The sequence below is a fragment of the Vespa mandarinia genome, chromosome 18 (assembly GCF_050613455.1).
Source record: "Vespa mandarinia isolate Hongniang chromosome 18, ASM5061345v1, whole genome shotgun sequence".
NCBI classification, from domain to species: Eukaryota; Metazoa; Arthropoda; class Insecta; order Hymenoptera; family Vespidae; genus Vespa; species Vespa mandarinia.
Window position 1 is genome coordinate 3472501 of NC_140827.1, and position 20000 is coordinate 3492500.

General features: G+C 34.0%; 2 protein-coding genes and 1 long non-coding RNA gene across 5 annotated transcripts in view; 1 reads left to right on the top strand and 2 right to left on the bottom strand.

Annotated features, from left to right (window-relative positions):
- The window catches only part of Ube2g1 (ubiquitin-conjugating enzyme E2G 1), a 4351-nt gene extending 3966 nt beyond the window's left edge, over positions 1–385 (bottom strand). For both annotated transcript variants that reach the window (XM_035874531.2, XM_035874530.2), the window contains exon 1: positions 225–385. In XM_035874531.2, the coding sequence (XP_035730424.1) occupies positions 225–270 (46 nt within the window). In that variant the 5' untranslated portion in view covers positions 271–385. The remainder of the gene's footprint in view (positions 1–224) is intronic.
- Positions 386–521: 136 nt separating this feature from the next.
- LOC146872436 (uncharacterized) lies at positions 522–1555 on the top strand. The gene is made up of 3 exons (XR_014983213.1): positions 522–620; positions 705–745; positions 865–1555. It is a non-coding gene; the product is annotated as an uncharacterized LOC146872436 (long non-coding RNA).
- A 6039-nt stretch (positions 1556–7594) lies between these two features.
- Positions 7595–20000, bottom strand: part of LOC118445202 (uncharacterized) — a 177147-nt gene continuing 164741 nt past the window's right edge. Inside the window, exons 6-8 of one of the 2 annotated variants that reach the window (XM_085662476.1) lie at positions 10325–10530; positions 9245–9533; positions 7595–9011 (exon numbers count right to left, since the gene is read on the bottom strand). In XM_085662476.1, coding sequence (XP_085518602.1) covers positions 8731–9011; positions 9245–9533; positions 10325–10530 — 776 coding nt within the window. In that variant the 3' untranslated portion in view covers positions 7595–8730. Of the gene's footprint in view, positions 9012–9244; positions 9537–10324; positions 10531–20000 lie in introns of both variants that reach the window. The other variant, XM_035874294.2, reaches the window with a different exon arrangement.

Sequence of the window (20000 nt, forward strand, 5' to 3'; positions counted from 1 at the left end):
TTTCTCTTTCTCTCTTTCTCTTTCTCTCTGTCTGTCTTTCTTTCTTTCTCTCTCTCTCTCTCTCTCTCTCTCTCTCTTTCTCATTCTATCCCTGATCACTCTCTGTCTGTCCGTCTCTCTTTCTCTCTCTCTCTCTCTCTTTTTGCTCTCACTCCCTCTCCGTACTTTTTGTTGCGCTTCGATATACACGGCACCATTTAACACTCAAACACATATACGGATACCTGCTAATTGTTTTCGTAGTAGAAGCGCGGACTGTGGCTCTGACATTAATAAAAGTTCCGTTAAATAAGACTAAGGCTGAAAACAATTCACTTTTGCTTGACTGGAAAGATGGCTAGGTACGTCGCGGAAGCGGTGACTGCGCGTGCGCCACCGTCTTTAAACATATGTTCTTCCGTCTTAACATCGTGCGCCGGTGTTTCGACCGTTCGCCGGCTATTAAAGCACCCCCATGCGGCGAACTCGGCGAATTAAAAAACAGCGCTAGAAAAGTCACTTCGACATTGGCGTATAACCTTCTTTACCGACCGATCCCTTTTTCTTTCATTGATTCTATCGCATCTTTGTTCGAATACGTAATCTCTTTCATAACCTATACAATTTAGAGTCTCATTGAGGTAAAACGCAACGATAACTATTTTTTATTATCAAACCTTTCATTCTTTGCGTATTTTTTATTGTATAATCGAATATTATTTCAGTGCATCGATTGGAACTAACGTTTAATATCTTACAAATCAAGGTATTTTTTTTTTTTATTATTATTATTAATATCGGTATACTATTACTTACACTAGAAAAGACATGGTTATGTATCTAGTTCATTTTATGTTACAATTTGTTTGTTTGTTTTTTTTTCAGAATAATGTATTCGCATGTAATTCAATACAAATTGAGAAATGTGTATCTACATGTAATGGTATTAAATCTTAATTACTCTTACGTTGATTCATGTAAATTTTGAAAACTTAAGGCTGTTGTTCGTCACCTTTTGCCCATAACATATGTGACTTCAGCGACACTTGTGGACGAAATATGAACTACAAGTGCAATGGGGGAAACTCTCTGTCCTCCTCCCTTCCCAAGCACCTATGCACTTATGCATCGGTGTAGGTAAGCTTGTGTAGGTTAATTATATCCCGCTGTTCATCCGTAACCTAACAATTGAGTTAGTGCGTGACAGAAATTTTTTTTATATAATAAAAATAGTAATAGATCTGACAAAACAAAGAGAAAAGATTAATTGAAAAGTCTTTGTCAATTTTGTACGTATTTTATATTTTTCATTTCTAAGTTAAAGTTACAGATTAAAGGTCATTTAAGCGACAATATTAACTCGATATTATGTGCAATAGAATGTATAATGTATAAAAGATAATAGCAAGAATAATAATAGAAAGAAAATCAATAAATATGTATTCTGAATTCTGAAATTCATGGATATAATACTGAACACATAAGAAGAATGGAAAATATTGATTTGAAAAATGTAAATAAGAATGAATGAAAGTTAATAAGAATAAGTAAAAATAAATAATAGTAAATAAGGATTAATAAGAATGTGTATGAATAAATAAGAATAAATGAGAATAAATAAGAATAATAAAGAAATTTCATACTTTTCAGTGTGTTTCTTTAAAGAATTATTTTAGAATTTTACTATGTCTACTTATCTACTGAAATATGATTAGCAAAGTAAAATGTAAAATACTTTAATGTTTAATTAGAATTAAATAAAAAATATTTTAGAAGAGAATTGAAAAGTATAGCCATTGGGTCAGTAATGAAAGGAATTAATTACCATTAGTTCATTTATTATTATTTACCATCAGTAGATAACCAAGAAATCTTCATTATCCATTGGAAAATTTCTTGCTTATCGACTGATTATAATCATTACTATAATTGAGACTGTTCATTATCTTTACTTCGTATACATTAAAGATTGTTTAAATAATTGAAAAGGTATCGAAAATATTAATTTAAAAGGGTCCGTGTTTAAGAAGAGAGTTTCGATGTTCATCCGTCAAAAAGCAAAAGAACAATATAAATCGATAATCGGCAAAGATAATAACAAATTGATTATATTTACATTAGACAAAGTCAACAATCTTTTAGATTAAGATTTTAAATTATTTGAGTTTTAAATTAAAATTATTTTAAGTATCTCCCGCGTTATCGTCATTTTAATGTTCAAGCTAAATGTACTACAAATCACATTGAAAAACAAATCGGAACTTTGTATCCGGATTACATGATACGTAAAGAAGTTGCATATCAAATCATACGACAATCTGATAAAATTATGTTCTCCTATTAGATATTTCAAATTATGTATAAATTCAAAAAGGAGAGAAGAAAAAGTAGGCAAGATTCTAAAGTTAGATTTTAATGATTTCTTTTTTCTTTTTTTTTCTTTTTCCCTTTTTTTTTATTATCCAGTATAATAAGATACATTGCTTGACAAACGATTATACAGACGTACAATATTCACCGATTCGTTTATCTCCATGTATTTTTTTTTCTTTTCTTTTTTTTTTTTTATTCCCCTTTACAACGACGTCGTAACTCCGTAGAATTTTCGTCTTGACGATTTTTCTAATCTCTTTCTTTTGTTGTTTTTTTTTTTCTTTTTGACTATTTACAAAGAGTATCATTGTTTAGGATGTTATTAATTTTATTATACACAACATCAAATTTTTTAGGGTTTTTCAAGATTCAAGTTCATTCATCTTTCACAGTAATAGCAATTATTTCTTTCTTTTATTCATCTCCCCCCTTTTTCATTTTAGATGTATACATTCGTAAGTAAACACACACACACACACACACACACACACACACACATGCACAGACAAGATCTCTCTTCCTCTCTATAATTCTCCTTTTTACGAAATCACTCCTACAATATACTACATATTACTAATTTGAAAAGATGCACTGTACAATAGATACGTAGCATTGTTTCGAAAAAAGTTATTTTTATGTGAGGCGATAAACTTTCGATATAAAATCTTGTCTTTTTAATTAGGTATATTTAATGAATATCATTAGAAAAGTTTTACGATTACAGTGAAGTTTCGAGAGAACTTATATTTAATACGTTTCTCCAGCATTCGTACCTTTCAATTCCACGTTCTTAATAGGATATCGTGGAATTATAATGGAAATGTTTAAAAAAAGATCATTATTATAGACGAATCAATGAGTATGATTAAAACTAATAATTAATGTATAAAATAATAAAAAATAATAATTTAATATGACGTTGATCATAGTGAAAACAAAAGGATAACAAAAAATATTCCTATCTTTGATAATAATCGTAGTTGCAACAATAATTGAATATTTTACAAGGGATATAAAAAAAATTTCGAATTTTCCTTAAAATCAATACTTTTCTTCTCTTTTTCTTTTTCCTCCTTTTTTTTTTTTTTTTTTTTTGAATAAATTTCTCTCTCGGTCGCGTGCGATATATCTGAAAACTTTTTTAAAGCGTTCACGTTCAAAAAGAAAAAAAAAAAAAAAAGAAAAAAGAAAAGAAAAGAAAAGAAGAAGAAAAAAAGAAAAAAAGGTTAATCGATATAATTCGAATGATCGAATTGTCATACTATATCGCTTTGCAAAAGATTATATTGTATTTCCCAAACGCTAGGCCAAATGTTCTTCATAAAGGAAAATAGCAGTATTCGGCGATTGAATACGCTTAAAGCTAAACATTGATTCGCTCCCAATAATCAAATGGGATTATTCTATCTGGCGATGCAGAAAATTGCATTCCCCTCACCCTCAAAGAATTTATCGAATCGTGAAATATTTCTCTGGTATTTACGATCTGCAACCGCATTAATAGAGACCTCTCTCTCTCTCTCTCTCTCTCTCTCTCTTTCTTTCTCTTTCTTTCTCTCTTTCCCTTTCATTTCCATCTTTTTATTTAATTATATCCTTTTTCTTTATGCTGTGTCGCATTATTAATATCAAACATTTTTTATGCATTGGTAACGTTATTATTCCTTTTTTTTTCTTTTACCTCTTTTTTTTCTTTTTCTTTTTTCTTTTTTCTTTCTTTCTTCTTCACCTTTCTTTCATTAATATAAAATCCATATTTTTGGTAAAAAAATTCATATAATTATTTACTTCATCCAATCGGATGAACAATAAATGGTCGAACGGAAAGAATGATTAAGAAGAAAGTAAACTTTGGAAAATAAAATCTCGGGAGAAAAAGCGCGACAAAGCAATTCCATTAATTTTCACTTGAAAGCTAATCGATCGAAAGCTTCTTTTCTTTTCCTTTTTCTCTTTCTCCCTCTCTTTCTCCCTCTCTCTCTCTCTTTCTCTTCTTTCTCACTTTCTTTCTCTATTTCTTTGAAAAGAAAATAAAGTGTAGTTTGCGTGTATTGTACAAACGAAAGGAAGAGAAGTGGTGTAGGAAATAGGTGGTATAGGAAAAGGAAAAAGAAGGAAAAAAAAGGAAAAAAAAAGGAAAAAAGAAAAAAAAAAAGAAAGAACCAAGGCGAATAACAGAGAAGAGAAAGCGATGAAAATCCCGTGACGTTTGGTTTTCATTGGATATTTCTTCTGCAAAATCGTCCTAGTAAAGTTTCCATTCGGCACCGACGCTATACTGAGCTATGAGAAGTACTTTGAACTCAGTTATATTTCCCTAGAGATCGACAAGAGAAACCAGAGCGTAAGGGCGAAAGACGAGAAAGAGGGAAATTCGAAGAAAGAGAGATATAGTAAGAAGAGCTTCTTATTAAGAGAAAGATCAAGAGAGAAAGATAGAAAGAGAGAAAGAGAAAGAGAGAGAGAGAGAGAGAGAGAGAGAGAGAGAGAGAGAGAAAGAGAGATTAAAATGTCCTTGGAATAGAACTTCAAATTGAACCAATGAGATGTCTTATATATGTCATACAACATCTAACTAATTTGAATGCATCTTAAAGTTTCTCGATCATCTAATAAACCAGAAGAAAGTTATTTAACGCGTTTCTAATTTCCTATTTGAAAAGTGATTGCTGTGAAGCATGCAATAAAATAATTTAAAAATAAGTTTCTTCTTAGATCAACTGGAAGAAAATTAATTGACAAATTTAATTCAATTCTTTTTTCTGATATTTCAAGCAAAGAAAAATAATATAAAATAAATTACATATAAAATATATCTATATATATGTATGTATATATATATATATATATATATATATATATATATATATATATTATTTATAATACAAACGATTCTTCTATATCGCAAGAATATATTTCAAATAACTAATTATCGTATGCGAAATGAGTATGTAGAAGTAAATATATAAGTTTACTCGGTCAGCGTAGTTTAAATCGATAGAAAGCTAACTCTTCTTTTTTCGGATAGAAGAATCTAAAGGGTAAAGTTTGCTTTGGCTCGAATCCACGATATCCCTTTTCCCTCTTCCTTCATTTTCTTTCGACTTTCCAAACCAATCTCTCTTCTTAGAAGTAGCTAGGACGATAACGATATCTTTAGCGACCAGTATCGATTGTCATTAGTCGCTAATTTTTTTTTTTCTTTTCTTCCCCTTTAATTTTACGTATCTAAAATGGAAAGAGGACTTTTAGACATACACATATATTATATATATATATATACACACACACACGCACACACATCGTATTCATTCTTTCTCTTTTTCCCTTTCCGTCCTTCGATTAATCAAAATCGATTAGATTCCATTCAACTTTTCGAACTATACCAATTGATTGTGATTATATCTTACATCTTATGATATGTTACAAGAAACGAAACGAAAGGAACACTTTGCGAAATCGCAAACCGCATGAATTTTCGTCGTTCGAAAACGCGAGGCAGACCTTCTCCTGTTTTCTTTTTCTTTATTATTATTATTATTATTATTATTATTATTATTATTATTATTATTATTATTATTATTATTATTATTTTTATTATTATTATCATTTTTCTTTTTTCTCCATTTTTCGTTTTTTCTTCTCTTTTTCTTGTTCTTTCTTCTCCGATACCCATAATTCATTTTCATGGATCGACCAGTAGAACATTATCCTTGATTTGAGAGAAGAATTTCTTTATATTTTCTCAATATATATTTAAATCGTGAAATAAATTATTTCTTTCAATGATTTTTAATGCTCCAGATATAATAATCAGATCTAAGGACATCCTTCTTTTTTTCATTTTTTTTCTTCTCCTTTTTTTTTTATTTTTTTTTTTTTTTATTTTTATTTTCAAATGGAGAACTCTTCCTCTCTCTCTCTCTCTCTCTCTCTCTCTCTCTCTCTCTCTCTGCCCGTTCTCACGATAGGATCGATGAATTTTATTTATTTATTTATTTATTTATTTTCTTTTTTTTTTTTACAACTAATTTACAATAATCTTAATCACGCCGCTGTTCTTGCCTAATATTTCATTAGTAATCTATTGGGAATATCGATTATTTAAACAACGTAGACGATTTTTCTCTAGGTGTAACATGTCGTAATTTTTTTTTTTTTTCTTCAAATGCTTTTGCATCCTTTTTTTTTCTTTTCTTTTCTTTTCTTTTCTCCTCTTTTCTCTCATCTTCTCTTCTTTTTTTCTTTTACAAGTTTTTAGCGCATTTAATATGTAATACATATCTTAGTTATTGTTCTTGAACATTGAATTTGATTTTATTCTTGACGATAATTGCGTTCAGCTCTCTCTCTCTCTCTCTCTCTCTCTCCCTCTCTCTTAAGTCATGTTTATTATTAAAAATATTTAATATAAAAGTATTAAAAGTTAATCGCAGAGAGAAAAAAGTAAATCGATTAATGAACACAGAAATTGGCATATAGTGTTAAATGAATAATTGTATGTTTCTTATAATTTGTTTGACGGTGTTTCACTTCTTCTTTGTTTATTTATTTATTTATTTATTTATTTATTTATTTATTTATTTATTTATTTATTTATTTATTTGTTCGTGTCTGTTTGTCTTTTTTTCTTCTTCATTGTCTTTTGTTCTTGTCGTTCTGCTTGGAATTGAACGCAAAAATCAATCGTGTTCGTTCACAGACAAAAACTTTTCCATCTTTATAACTTGCTCGATTGGCTTTATAATATATTATCTAAGAAATATAAAAATTCTTATCAATGTCCTATCTAAATAGGCGTGTAGAAACGTTTCTTTTTTTTCATTTATTATATCCATACTCGTGTGACGTATCGAGATAATACATTTTAAGACGGAATAACGCGATCCATCGAAATCTAATTAATTATGATACAAAATAATTACAAAATCGTATTGTTAAAAAAGTTTGTCCTATTTATTACAAACGAATTCCCTTCGAAATGATATATCGTGTTTTAAACCACATGAATATCAGCCGATCATTATTGGTAATTAAATTGAAACAATTTCAAACAAAGAAATGTTTTTTACATATTAATTCTATAAATAATAACTAGTAGATTATTTCAGATATTATTTCAATGATATTTCAAATGTATTTTTTATATACCGAAACGAAGAGAATATATATATATATATATATATATATATATATATATATTATAATATAATATAAATAAACCAAAAGTATAGCGTTAATTAACACGATAGCTAAATAGATTTTGAGAAATTACGTTTTCCATCTCTGATATATAGAACCGATATAAAGTTATATTAATAAAATTAATTAAGACTCGTCGTTCGAATTGTATCGTGAACATAATGTCGTATTCATGTGAATCATTCGAAATCGAGAGCCATAATAATTGGCGGATGGTTTGTTATTCGCACGAGAAAGTAAGTCAAATCCATGTTTGATCATTTAACACACACACACACACATATATATATTATCTCACTTCGCTCGTCTATACAGTGACATACGTATAATACAATGTATCTTTATTCTCAATGAAGAGAGAAATTTGTCGACACCCATCACCATTCTTAATTTTGAATCAGGGACGTGTTTCTATTAAAACGTACATAGTCAGCACTTTTATAGAATCCATTTAAAACGAATGATCGAATCAAAAGAATCTCGAGCTTCGTAGTATTATTGGGTTCCTTGAAAAATCCTAGATATATCTTCCAAGGGAAACTACAATCGATGTAACAAAGCAAATCTACCTTTATCTCTTCTCTATCCATCTCTTTCTCTCTCTCTCTTTCTCTACTCTTTCTCTTTCATACACAGAGAGACATACACAGCAGCAGCAGACACGCGAACACACACACACACACACACACACACATTTATGATGTTGTTTCCTTGTCGAGAAATGAGACAGATAGGGAGTGAATTAGAGAAAACGAGATAGAGATAGAGATATAGAGACAGAGAAAGAGAGAGAGAGAGAGAGAGAGAGACAGAGAGAGAGACAGAGAGAGATAGTTAACTATCCATCCCAAAAGTTCGGAAACTCGAAAGTTCCATCGTGGAATTTCGCTTTGGGGACACATTCGAAGGGACATCTAGGAGACATTTTTACATTTCAGTGTTCTCCTCTGTCTCCTCGTCTACCTTCGGTAGCATGTAAACTGCTGCGATCGGTGGCACGTGATCCTCCAACTTCAAGATCGGTTTGCAGTCTCTAGTGACATCAACCTGATTAAAGGAATCCTTCAGAATATTGATCTCGTTCTCATGGGCGAATATATTAGTTGGTGTTTCCGTGGCGCATACATTCGTCTCCTCTGTACCATTTCTATGGCACAGATTACCGGACGGAAATTGTCACGAAGTCAGAGCAAAGGGATCGGTTGATAGCTCGTCAACGCTCGAGCTTGCCTTAACTGGTTCTTGTTTTTCATTTTGATGACAAAATCGATGAACGATCTCGTCATGTAAAATATTGAAGCACATTGCCGTCAATGCCATGCCCGACATTATATAACAAGAGCAAAACCAAATCGTTGCGTTTCGCGATGAGGATGGATTATTATGAGGATAAGAACCCGGCACCATGTCTCCGAATCCAATGGTGCTTAAGCTCATGAAGCAGAAATAACTTGCGTCTGAAACATATTCAATTGTATGTTGAAAAAAAAATTAGCGAAAATTAATACATGAATTAACACGTCATAAATTAATATGACAAATTAATAATTTCTTATCAATTTGACAAAAATAAATAGTGCGTTAATATTTCGACTTGAATATTTATCAATTCTGTTTGATACGCGCATTTATAATATCAATGGAATAGAATTGTCATATATATAAAGAAAATGAGATATTTTTAGCTCACCTACGAAGGTCCAACCATCCAACTTGTGAAGAGTAAATGCTCCCGCAACGATATAGCAGAGCATAGCACCAAGACAAATGCTAATGGGTGCCAATATGGTCACATTAGGTCTGTCACCAGATCCAAGACTGGATACCTCGTCCTTCGGGCTAGCTTTGATTTCAACTGTACTCGTAAACGTCGACGAATTAGCACGCACATAAAATGGTTCCTGTAACTGCAGTTGTTGCTGTTGCTGTTGCTGCGCCAATTCTTCCTGTTGCCTCTTTCTTCGCATACGTCTCTCTTTCTCCTAGGCGAATTTACGAAATAAACAACAAGGAAACTTTGACATAGGATTGGGATCGCGTGCTGGGGTAATAGAGGTTTGAGGTAAAGGAACACGAAACGTTACGAAGCCGTAAAGAATTTTCTAAAGCGATATCGAACACCTGTCGTCGTTTAAGTCACCAAGAACGATTTTCAAATCAGAATCGTAGAAGGAAATAATCGACCCGATCGTTTCGATGGTTTTTCCAAAGTAAGTTACCCTCCCCTAAACCCCCATCATCATTCTTTTGGCCATTTCAAGTTCTCTGCTCGATTGCTTTCGTCGATAAATTCAATCCCCTCTCTTAAACTCCTTCCTCCCCGACCAATCTTTTCGTCCCTCTTCTCTTATCCCGTATTCGAAGAAATGTCGAGCGAGCGAGGATGGGTGGGTGGGATTGGTTAGGGAGGGATGGAAAGAAAGATAAAAATACAAAATTCCAAGAAAAATATTCTTCGGATGGAGAGGGGGGGAGAGTCACGTTATTTACTTCTTTCATTTTGACTATTTCGAGTTGGACCTCGAGAACTGCTACCGAAACCAATTTATCGCGTACGTGGTTCGTTGAAGAATTTAACAAGCATGCAGTATAAAAGAGACGGAGAAGAGAGGTTGTAGAGAGAGAGAAAGAGAGAGAGAGAGAGATAGATAGAAAGTGGGAGGAAGGGAGGAAGGAGGGGGAGGGAAAAGAGAGAAAGAAAGAAAGGCAGAAGGAAAGAAAGAAAGAAAGAAAGAGAGTAGACGCATAGAGACATCCGCAAAGTACTCACCTGCATTCGTCTCTCGTCGTAACAACAATAGCCGCAGTTCGAACAAAGGCAGCAACAAAGAGCCCGGGTAAAAACACCCCTGGCGCACCTGGACAACAGACCTCCGGCATTTGACAAGTAGACTATCGTCAAGGGTATACCTAGACTGGCGTAACCCATGGTGGCAAGTTTACCCCACGTTGACTTAGGTGCTATACTGCCACAGCCTAGAAAAATATAATAATATATGAGGATTATTTTTATTTATTTATTTATTTATTTATTTATTTATTTTTCTTTTTTATTTTTCTTTATTCTTACTTTTTTTCCTTTTTCATTTTTCTTCATCGTAAAATAATCAGACCAATCTGACACGATATAATTAACTGATTATATCGAATCGAGGAGGAACTATGATGCATTTGGGTACTTTATGCCTAGTTAATTTATGTTACCATCATGTGAATTATAGTAGTTACATGAAAGCCAATGGGCACGGGATGCTGTTATGTTTATTCATGGTAATCAGGTCGTACGCGTAACGAGGAATTTAACCGCATACGTATGCATGGATGTATGTATCTACAAGCAAATAATGTAACACTAGTTTCGATTTCTAACGTCGATATCATTCAAATCGTATCGAATATATAAAAGTTTCTACGATTTATCGATATCTGCAATCTTATACGCTGTCATCATTTCATTTTATACATCAACACTTTTATTAACATAATATACGTATTACTATCATAGGATTCTTTTTTTATATATTAATATCTCAAACAACAAGTATCTTTTAATAAATAATATCAAAAGATATCTCAAAAATTCTTCTCTTCTTTTTTCCACGATAAAGATCTCTAAGGGCCAGATTAATCCAGGGAATGGATCCTAAGTGGTCTAAATCGGAACAAACGAAAAGAAGTTATGTGCCTTGCGATAAAAAAAGTGGTGAAAGGAGAGAAGGGACCTAAAAAAAAAAAAAAAAAAAAAAAGAAAAAGAAACTATAGTAGGCAGCTACTACCACATATTGACTAGAAATGGGGGGATGGCAAAGAAAAGCTATCTGTCCAGATGCGAGAGTCGAGAGCGCATCGATTGATCAACGCCGCTTAAGATAATGGATCGTCCATTGAAATTGCTCTGGACAGCGTATGATAGTAGTCTCTCTCTCTCTCTCTCTCTCTCTCTCTCTTTCTTCTCCCTTCTTTCTCTTTCCAGCTTCCAATGCACATTGCTCGTGGAATTGCGGCCGTGGAAGCCCAGCAGAATCGGGGAACGCCTATTCGTCACTGTCGTTTCGCCTTATCGTCCACGACGCGGGACCTGGCCCTTTTGCCGGCCATTATCTCTTACCATTTGTTTGTTCCACATCGAATCGTCGATCTGACTTTTATTGCTTCAGAGCCAAGGCTCTCTCTTTCTCTCTCTCTCTCTCTCTCTCTCTCTCTCTCTCTCTCTCTCACTCTCTCTGTTTATCTTTCTATACACGATGCAAACGATTAATATTATATTTCTCTTTTTTCTTTTTTTTTTTCTTTTTATTGTAACAACAACAGCAGCTGCACTAAAGTGACGAGAATGTCGAGAACTTGTTTATATCTCTTTCTCTTTAACAGCTGTTCATCGATATCTTTTAAAATAAAACGTAGTTTCGTTCTCTCTCTCTCTCTCTCTCTCTCTCTCTCTCTCTTTATAACTTTTATTTGGAAAATATCGAAGTAAAAACATTCGTGTGTTGGTCGTTAGGATCTCGATAAATCACACAACGTAAATCGATACTTTATTGTATCGATTCGAGAATTTTAGGTTGAGACATATCTCGATGATATATATATATATACGCGCGCGCGTGTGTGTGTGTGTGTGTGTGGTACAAGCTAAAATGAGTTTTATAGTTTCGAATTGACATCTGTAAAACTTACTGTAAGGTATAGTACTTAAAGTAAAGAATTTAACCGATCAAAGTGGCAAGGAGAACGGCGAACACGTAGAAGTGACTTCCGAGTTTACTTCGTACTTTCCGATTTCATAAGTTCGATTAAATCGACGGAAAGTATCGAATTTCTCTTATCGTTACTTGAAAAGTAGCTTTACCAAAAGCAATCGCTTTCCTTTGGTCTACTATGAAACTAAAGCTAACGTTACTCTCTCTCTCTCTCTCTCTCTCTCTCTCTCTCTCTCTCTCTCTCTCTTATCTATTTTACACATTTATGTACTTAGGTAAGGAGTTACTCTTGAATATATAAAGTAAGTAGAGAAAGAGAGAGAGAGAGAGAGAGAGAGAGAGAGAGAGATAAACGATTCTCGATAGATCGATCCCAATGGATTTTCGAAACCTTGTCGATTATCGTACAGGTTTGAAAATTATTTTGAAATTGAATCGAATTACAAAGATGAAAAGTGTTGAAGGTAAAGGAAAATAGAAAGGAAAAGAAAATTATATTAAAATGTTTTGCGCAGTATTCGCAAAAGAAAAACAATAATATAGATTATGGCTCGTTCTCTAAGGATATTGAAAATTAGGATTGATATTTCGATAGCATTGTTCGTCGAGAAGAAACAAGGAAGCTTGTTTTTTTTTCTTGTATGAATCAAATCGATTTCTCTTGATCGATACAGCATCAGTATAAATGTTCTTTCTATTCTCTATTAAATTTTATATTCTATTCCATCATATTCATCGAAACCCCGAGCATTGTCAATTTTATTTTACGAATATCATTCAATTTTTATTCGAATAGAAAATTTCACGTTGTATGTCAAAAATATCAAAAGAGGAAACGTAAGAGAAGAGAAAAAAAAATAGGAGAAAGTCAATAAATAATCTCGTTTGAAAAAAAAAAAGAAAAAAAAAAAGAGAAAAAGATATAATGTATTAATATCTATGTAATTGTCATTTTTTTTTCTTTTTTTCTTTTTTTCTTTTTTTTTCTTTTTTTTTTTTTTTTGAAGGATTTTCTTTGAGATCCGTTCGAACCACTAATTATCTAATATACGTAAGACTAATATACGTCATATCATATTCAGTTCCCCAACGGTAATTTAATTTCTATCAGAGAACTAATACTATTCCAAAGATTCTAACTTATGCAATAAAATTAGACTTAGATATACTCAAAGTGTGCTACGGAATATTCATCGGATCAAAGATTGCATCGATTCAAAGGGAGTATGGTATTAGTATTACATAGAAAATTTACATTCCCAATATATATATATATGTATAGATATATATAGATTTGTCTTTGACTGAAGTGAATTTTCAGTTGAATATCTGAGTAGCGAGAGATAAAGCGAAAGGAGAAAAAGAAATTGTTAATTTTCTTTTTTCTTTCCTTTTTTTTTCTCTCTCTCTTTTATTTTCCTCAACCAACGAAAAGAAAATATTTAGTATCGATCCAATCTCAGCTATTTCCTGATGAACTTCCTTCAAAACCAAAAAAGATCCCTACACTTTTAGCTACCTTTGTTTTTACGTCGGTGGTATCGAATATTCTACTAGAGCATCATTACTGTAATTAGAAACTGCTGATCATTCGAGTTACATCCGAGCGTTTTATTTCTTTCTTTTTTTCTTTTTATTGGATTCTCTCTCTCTAAAAAAAAAAAAAAAAAAAAAAAAAAGAAAAAAAAAACAAGCACACCGTTATCCTCATAAAGTTATCAAATATTTAATTTCAATAATTCAATTCGAAAGAATTGATACCCCGAATAGACAAATGAAAAGACAAAGTTATCAGCCTTTAGAACATTGTCGTCCATTTTGTGATCGCGTCGATGACAAAGGAGTTCTATGTTCGTTCAAACACGACGACGAATTATCTTACGGACAGACGATTCAAGAGAATTTGGCAGGCACAACAAGAAGGGATAGAGTTTGGGGTTGGGTTTGGGTTTGGGGTGAAGAGGAAGGGAAGCTTTCCGGTGGCGCAGCTGTATCACCAAGAGCAATTCGTCAAGAGTAGTTTGTCGGGCATCATGCCAGTAGATTATCCTAAAGAGAGACCAACACGCTTATGTTTAATGGTTAGAAAAATAATTTTTCAATGATCCGTAAAATATTTATTAATTTATTTTCTTTAGTTCTTTTAGTTCTTATGTATGTTCGTTCGTTCGTTCGTTTTCAAACTTTAAATTCTTGAAAAATATGTCTGATCGAAAATTCTTTAATTCCAATTGATCGCATCTGATTTATTTGTTGTTTGTCATTTCGTATATAAGTATCCGCGACATTTCTACATGAAAAGGATAAAATATTGTATTAATGTATTGTCAATATGAATCTCTAGAGACAGAGAGAAAGAGAGAAAGAGAGAATCTCATATATCAATGAACGTATTAACGTCATCCTAACAGCCTAAAGCGATATCGTACATCGAAGAGACGTATATCGATCTTGTTTCAAAGCCAATCAAACTTCTTTGCGTCTGATTAACATGGCAGTCGAGGAATTTCGACGAAGATTGTTCGTAGATGGGGATCAACCTGACGCTAAGTTTCCGCATCTTTCAGAGACTTCAAGTCTTCATGTAACGCGTTCTAATACCTTCGGCAGTAGTTTACTAACTTGTAGAGAGAACTGGGTTTGCATATACCGAAAGATATAGCCTGAGAACTGAGCTTCATCAGTTCACTATGTTCTTTAGAATTTGTTAAACACCACCATCGAGAATTTCTTATCGAGAGAACTTTCTCGATAAATCACGTTATAGTTATAGAATAAATAATTTCATAGAATCTTAATTCTATAGAGAAGAAATCTTTTAACTTCAATGTATTATTCGATATATTTACGAATAACATTTAGTTTTGAACTCGTTATAATTTAATTCAATTCCATAGAAATCAGGCAGCCGCATATACATAAGTAGTACCTATCTACTCGAATATACTTCGTAATATCATAATTTTTAATGCTACATACAACTCTTTGTAGATAGACATTTTTAGTAATATATATATATATATATATACATATATACAGAGTTAACAGGTTAATCATCATTCATGTACCGTGGAATATTAGAAAATGTTCTTCGCAATGGTTAGAACCGCAGTGGTACAAAAGTTTTTCTCGTAAAACCGTACCTTCCGAAATATAAAAGAAACGCAGGCAACCGAGGTAAACCGATCGAGAAAGAAACGGCACGAACTGCATGGGTAAACGAAGCGAAACGAGGTAGTAAAAAGGAAAAAAAGAAGAAAGAAAGAGAGGGAGAGAGAGAGAGAGAGAGAGAGAGAGAATGAAAGAAAGAAAGCGAAAAAAAAGGATGTGAATGAAAGAACAAAGAGAGAGAGAGAGAGGGGGGAGGAGGGAGGGAGTGGGAGGAGGAGAGACAAAAAAGAGAGATAGACAGAAAGACGGATTATTTATTTTACACGGTGACCGCAATGCACGATGCATTTTCTACGAAGACGCACGGGGAAACTGTCTGGAAAACGAGGAAAAATTACATCGGCAAAAATAATAGAGCAGGTTTCCACTTCCGAACGGTATGACGACGACAACAAAGACATTGTCGTAACCAGTTCGCACCTGGAGCTAGCTACTGTAAAACGATAACGACGCTCGGCGTCGGTTTTCTAAATAACGCCATGGAAACGAAGGAAATCGGGCTGTACAAAGTGTGACAAACAAGCTGCTGGGGTATACCAAGTTTTAACAGGCTTTTTCCATGCGTTCCCTCTTTTCCCCCTTTTTCCCGTTTTCTTTCTTGCTTTTATTTTTCTTTTACCAGAATACACCCCCTTTCCCACACACATCCACATACACGCACACACAACCAAGTCCTATCATTTTATTTTCTCTGTTCCTCTTTTCCTTATTTTTCTATATGGTTTACGTAGCCTTCCTCTTGGGGAAAACGACTTTGCAAAATGTACACTCTGTAAAGATTGTATAACGAGGGAAGGGAATAAGAGAAAATATCGTTAGAGTTAAGGAAGATAAAAATCGTTTTATCCGTTTGTTCGATTTCTACAACTTTCAACAGGAAAAAATAAGTTGTTTAATTTATCGACGAATCGAAATATATATAATACCGATAGATATCTACGTATTCGATTTACAACGATTAATATAATGCTGATCATTAATTGGAAATGAACAATTTATTATATATATATATAAATGTTTAAACGTATAACAAAAGGAAATATTCTCACGAGGAAAACTAGTCGTTGATCCTTCTTCGAAATTCAAAATCACTGGTTACGTAGAACCTGTTCGGAGGCAAACTTATCACGCTTGTTGTTGGCATCCCGTCGTCTCCTCTACTGGCATGGCGCGGTTTTGGTAGTTTAATTTAGCACTCAAAATAATTTGCATACGGCAGGTCTCGCCTTTGCAGTACCGACGAGAGAAACATAGCGACAGCGAGCAATAACGTTTCGAAGATGAGCTGTGTGCGGCATTAGGCGGACGTATCGCGCGTGCAACGGCGCATCCTGGCGGAAGTCTCTCTCTCTCTCTCTCTCTCTCTCTCTCTCTCTCTCTCTTTATCTCCTTTCTCTTTCTCTCTTCCTATGTCTGTCTCTCTAACACGTTCTATCTCCACACCTTGTCGTTCTCGTCCTAGCACTTTCAACGGAAATAGAGTTCAGAGAGAGAGAGAGAGAGAGAGAGAGAGAGAGATAGAGACATATACAGAGAGAAAGACAGAGAGAGAGAGAGTGAGAGAGAGACAGAGACAAAGAGAGAGTTTGCAGGATCCCAAACATGCAACCTTCCGAGGTCGTAACAGCAAATCTCCCGACACGGAGACCCAGAAATTAATAACGAGACTTGGTGCAAATACGAAGCACATAATTAAAAGGATATTAGGATCTTGCTGATTTAACAATAATATAATGTCGATCGAAAACATCGACGTCCATTAGATGACCAGGTTCCTCTCATAAATCGTGTTACTTGATCCAAGGACATTTTCTCTTGTTTTTTCGTTCGATGTCTCTTTGCCATAAGGCAGGAAGAGGGAAAGAAAAAAAAAAAGCCGAGGTGAAGAAACTATGAAGAATTTTAATAAGAAACGATTTCATTCCAAACGCCATAACTTTTCGAGACCGTGAGCACCTTTTCACTTATAAAGACCGATTAAATATTCAGGACGTCGTCTTGAACGAAAGTTTCGAGTGGCAGTGAGGTTAAGAAAGTTTCGAAGGCAGGTTAAAAAAGTTTTCGTAAGGACACACACGTAATTATTCTGAACTTTAATAATATCAGTTGAAAATTGAAAATTCATCGGTCCTTTCTCTTTTCCTCTCTCTGTATCGTACACAACTATTCACTAGAATTTAACGAGTACCTAAATCTCTTGGCTATAAGTATATATATATATGTGTGTGTGTGTGTGTGTCTTCCTTTGGACACGTTCCATTATATCAGCAGCTTCACGGATAAACTCGTGAAGATCCTTGGTCTGTGTCAAGATCGAGTGGTTAATATCGATGTTATAGCTGCAACGTTTTAGATATTTGACAAAGTATCTAACACCGTCATCGTAAACTGTCCCTTATAAAAAGTCTTCTCAAGGAATACACACGTGGTACATACCTCATATGTGCTTTTAAAGGATGGATTGAAAAAGAGGATGAAAAGAAAAAGGGTCGATGAGGTAGAGAATGGTCGAGACGACAATGAGTTAGTTGGTATAGGTCGGTGCCACCAGTTTACAGGGGTTGCGCGTTTGGGATGAATAGCACAGGTCCGATGTTAGGTAGGACAAGGGTAGAGAGAGAGAGAGAGAGAGAGAGCGCGAGAAAGAGAGAAAGAGGGAGTAGAGCAAGTAAGACAGGGAGGAATTTAGGAGTAGGAGACATTTTGGGGTAGGGGCTTCGCTAGGAGAACCCCAAGAGGAGACAGTCTACCATCCCTGATGTATGAGATACTCCTTCGTGGCTGTTTCTACACAGCCGGCTCTAGCGTCAGGGAAATGTAGCATCATAAAATATATCTCGAGTGTTGGCTTATGCTCGCCGCGCTATGGGTACCTACCAACAAGATGTTTCTATTTCGTAGGAACGCCAACGCTCGTCTCAGAAACTTCCTTCAAAAGAGAGATAGAGAGAGAGAAAGAGGGAGAGCATATCAAGTAGACCTGCTAAAGGAATAAGAGCGTTGATAGGACCACCCAACGTAAATCATCCGGGAGCCGTTCAATGTCCTGCTTCTCTTTTCCCATTTTCTCTCTCTCTTTACCCTCGGTTTTCTCTTCCACGTTCTAACACATCTTACACGTCCAACGTCTTACGACTTTACGGCTATGTCTAGATGTTTCCTCCCTTCCCGTTGTCAAGCATTATCGTCAAGATTCTCCCGTCGGATCCAAATTTCTGCTAGCCCTGCATCTTCAAGCACTTCTCTTCCTTGAAGCACGTTGATGACGTTGCTCGAAAACTATAACCAAGTCGAGCGATTTTTCGATATCATCATCTATTAATACGGTGCTGACGATGAATAATTAGTTTTATTTTCATTAATTCACGTTTATTACGGCGATTTCAATTCTTATCTTATGGTATACGTATATATATATATATATATATTTATTTAAATTTCTTTGTTTCATTGTAAGAATAATTTACTTAAATGAATGAATAAAATGATCGTGATAACGTTAACGTTATAAATCACGTTGTTCCCATTCGATGTTCTCTACGCATCTACATTTACACTCTAAACGTTTCTCTAAGCTTATCCTTATCGCAGGTGATTCTCGGACGTGTTAATGGGAAATGTTTGTCGGAGATGAACGCCCTCAGACAAATCCTTGATTCTTTGAGGAAATACAAGAGCTCGAGGGAGGGACGAGAATTTCGAAGTTACATTTATCACGCACGTAGTTTAATGAAATTTAATGATCGAAATCTGTTTCGTTTCTTTTTTTCTTCTTCTTCTTCTTCTTCTTTTTCTTTTGCTCTAATGTTCGTTGCATAATTCTCTCTGTCATGTTTTTGTTTCCTTGTTTGTTCTTTCTTTTTCTTTCTTTCTTTCTCTTTTTCTTTTTTTTTTTTAGTATTAAAATAATACATTGAAATATATTCTTCGTTCGATATTTTCATACAATAATTCAATTCTCGACAGAGAAAACTGTACAATTGTTTAAGTATAAAATCCATATCTGACTGAAGATAAACGTAAACGTAAAAGTAAAAGAAAAAAAAAAAATGAAAAGAAATCGTGTATTATTGTTTTTTACTTCGATCCATCATCAGTCTTGCGATACGACAAACGTTTATATCTTTCTTCCTCTTAATGTCCAAGTTGGAGAGATGAAGTGTCGTAGACGAGAAAGATCTCTCCTCCGTTGGAGTGCGCGAAATTCCACGAAAGCTTGGAAAAATTTATGATCCGGATGTTTACCGACGTGGAATTCTCTCCAGGGCCATAGAAAACTAAGAAAATGGGGTGGGAAATTGTTGGAGCGAGTAAGACGAGAGAGAGAATGTATTATAGACCCTATTCCACCATCAAGCAGACAGTACTCTGGGATAGGGAAGAGGAGGAGAAGGAGGAGGAGGAGGAGGAGGTTGGGGGAGGGGCTATTAGTAGTAATTACTGTACCAATAAGTCTCTGGCTGATACTTCTTCCCTAGACCCTTTCGTCGTCTCGAATAACCAACCCTCCGGCATTATTATCCAGGGGTAGTTGCTTTTCACAGTTGGTGAAAACGGACACACATTTTAAAAAG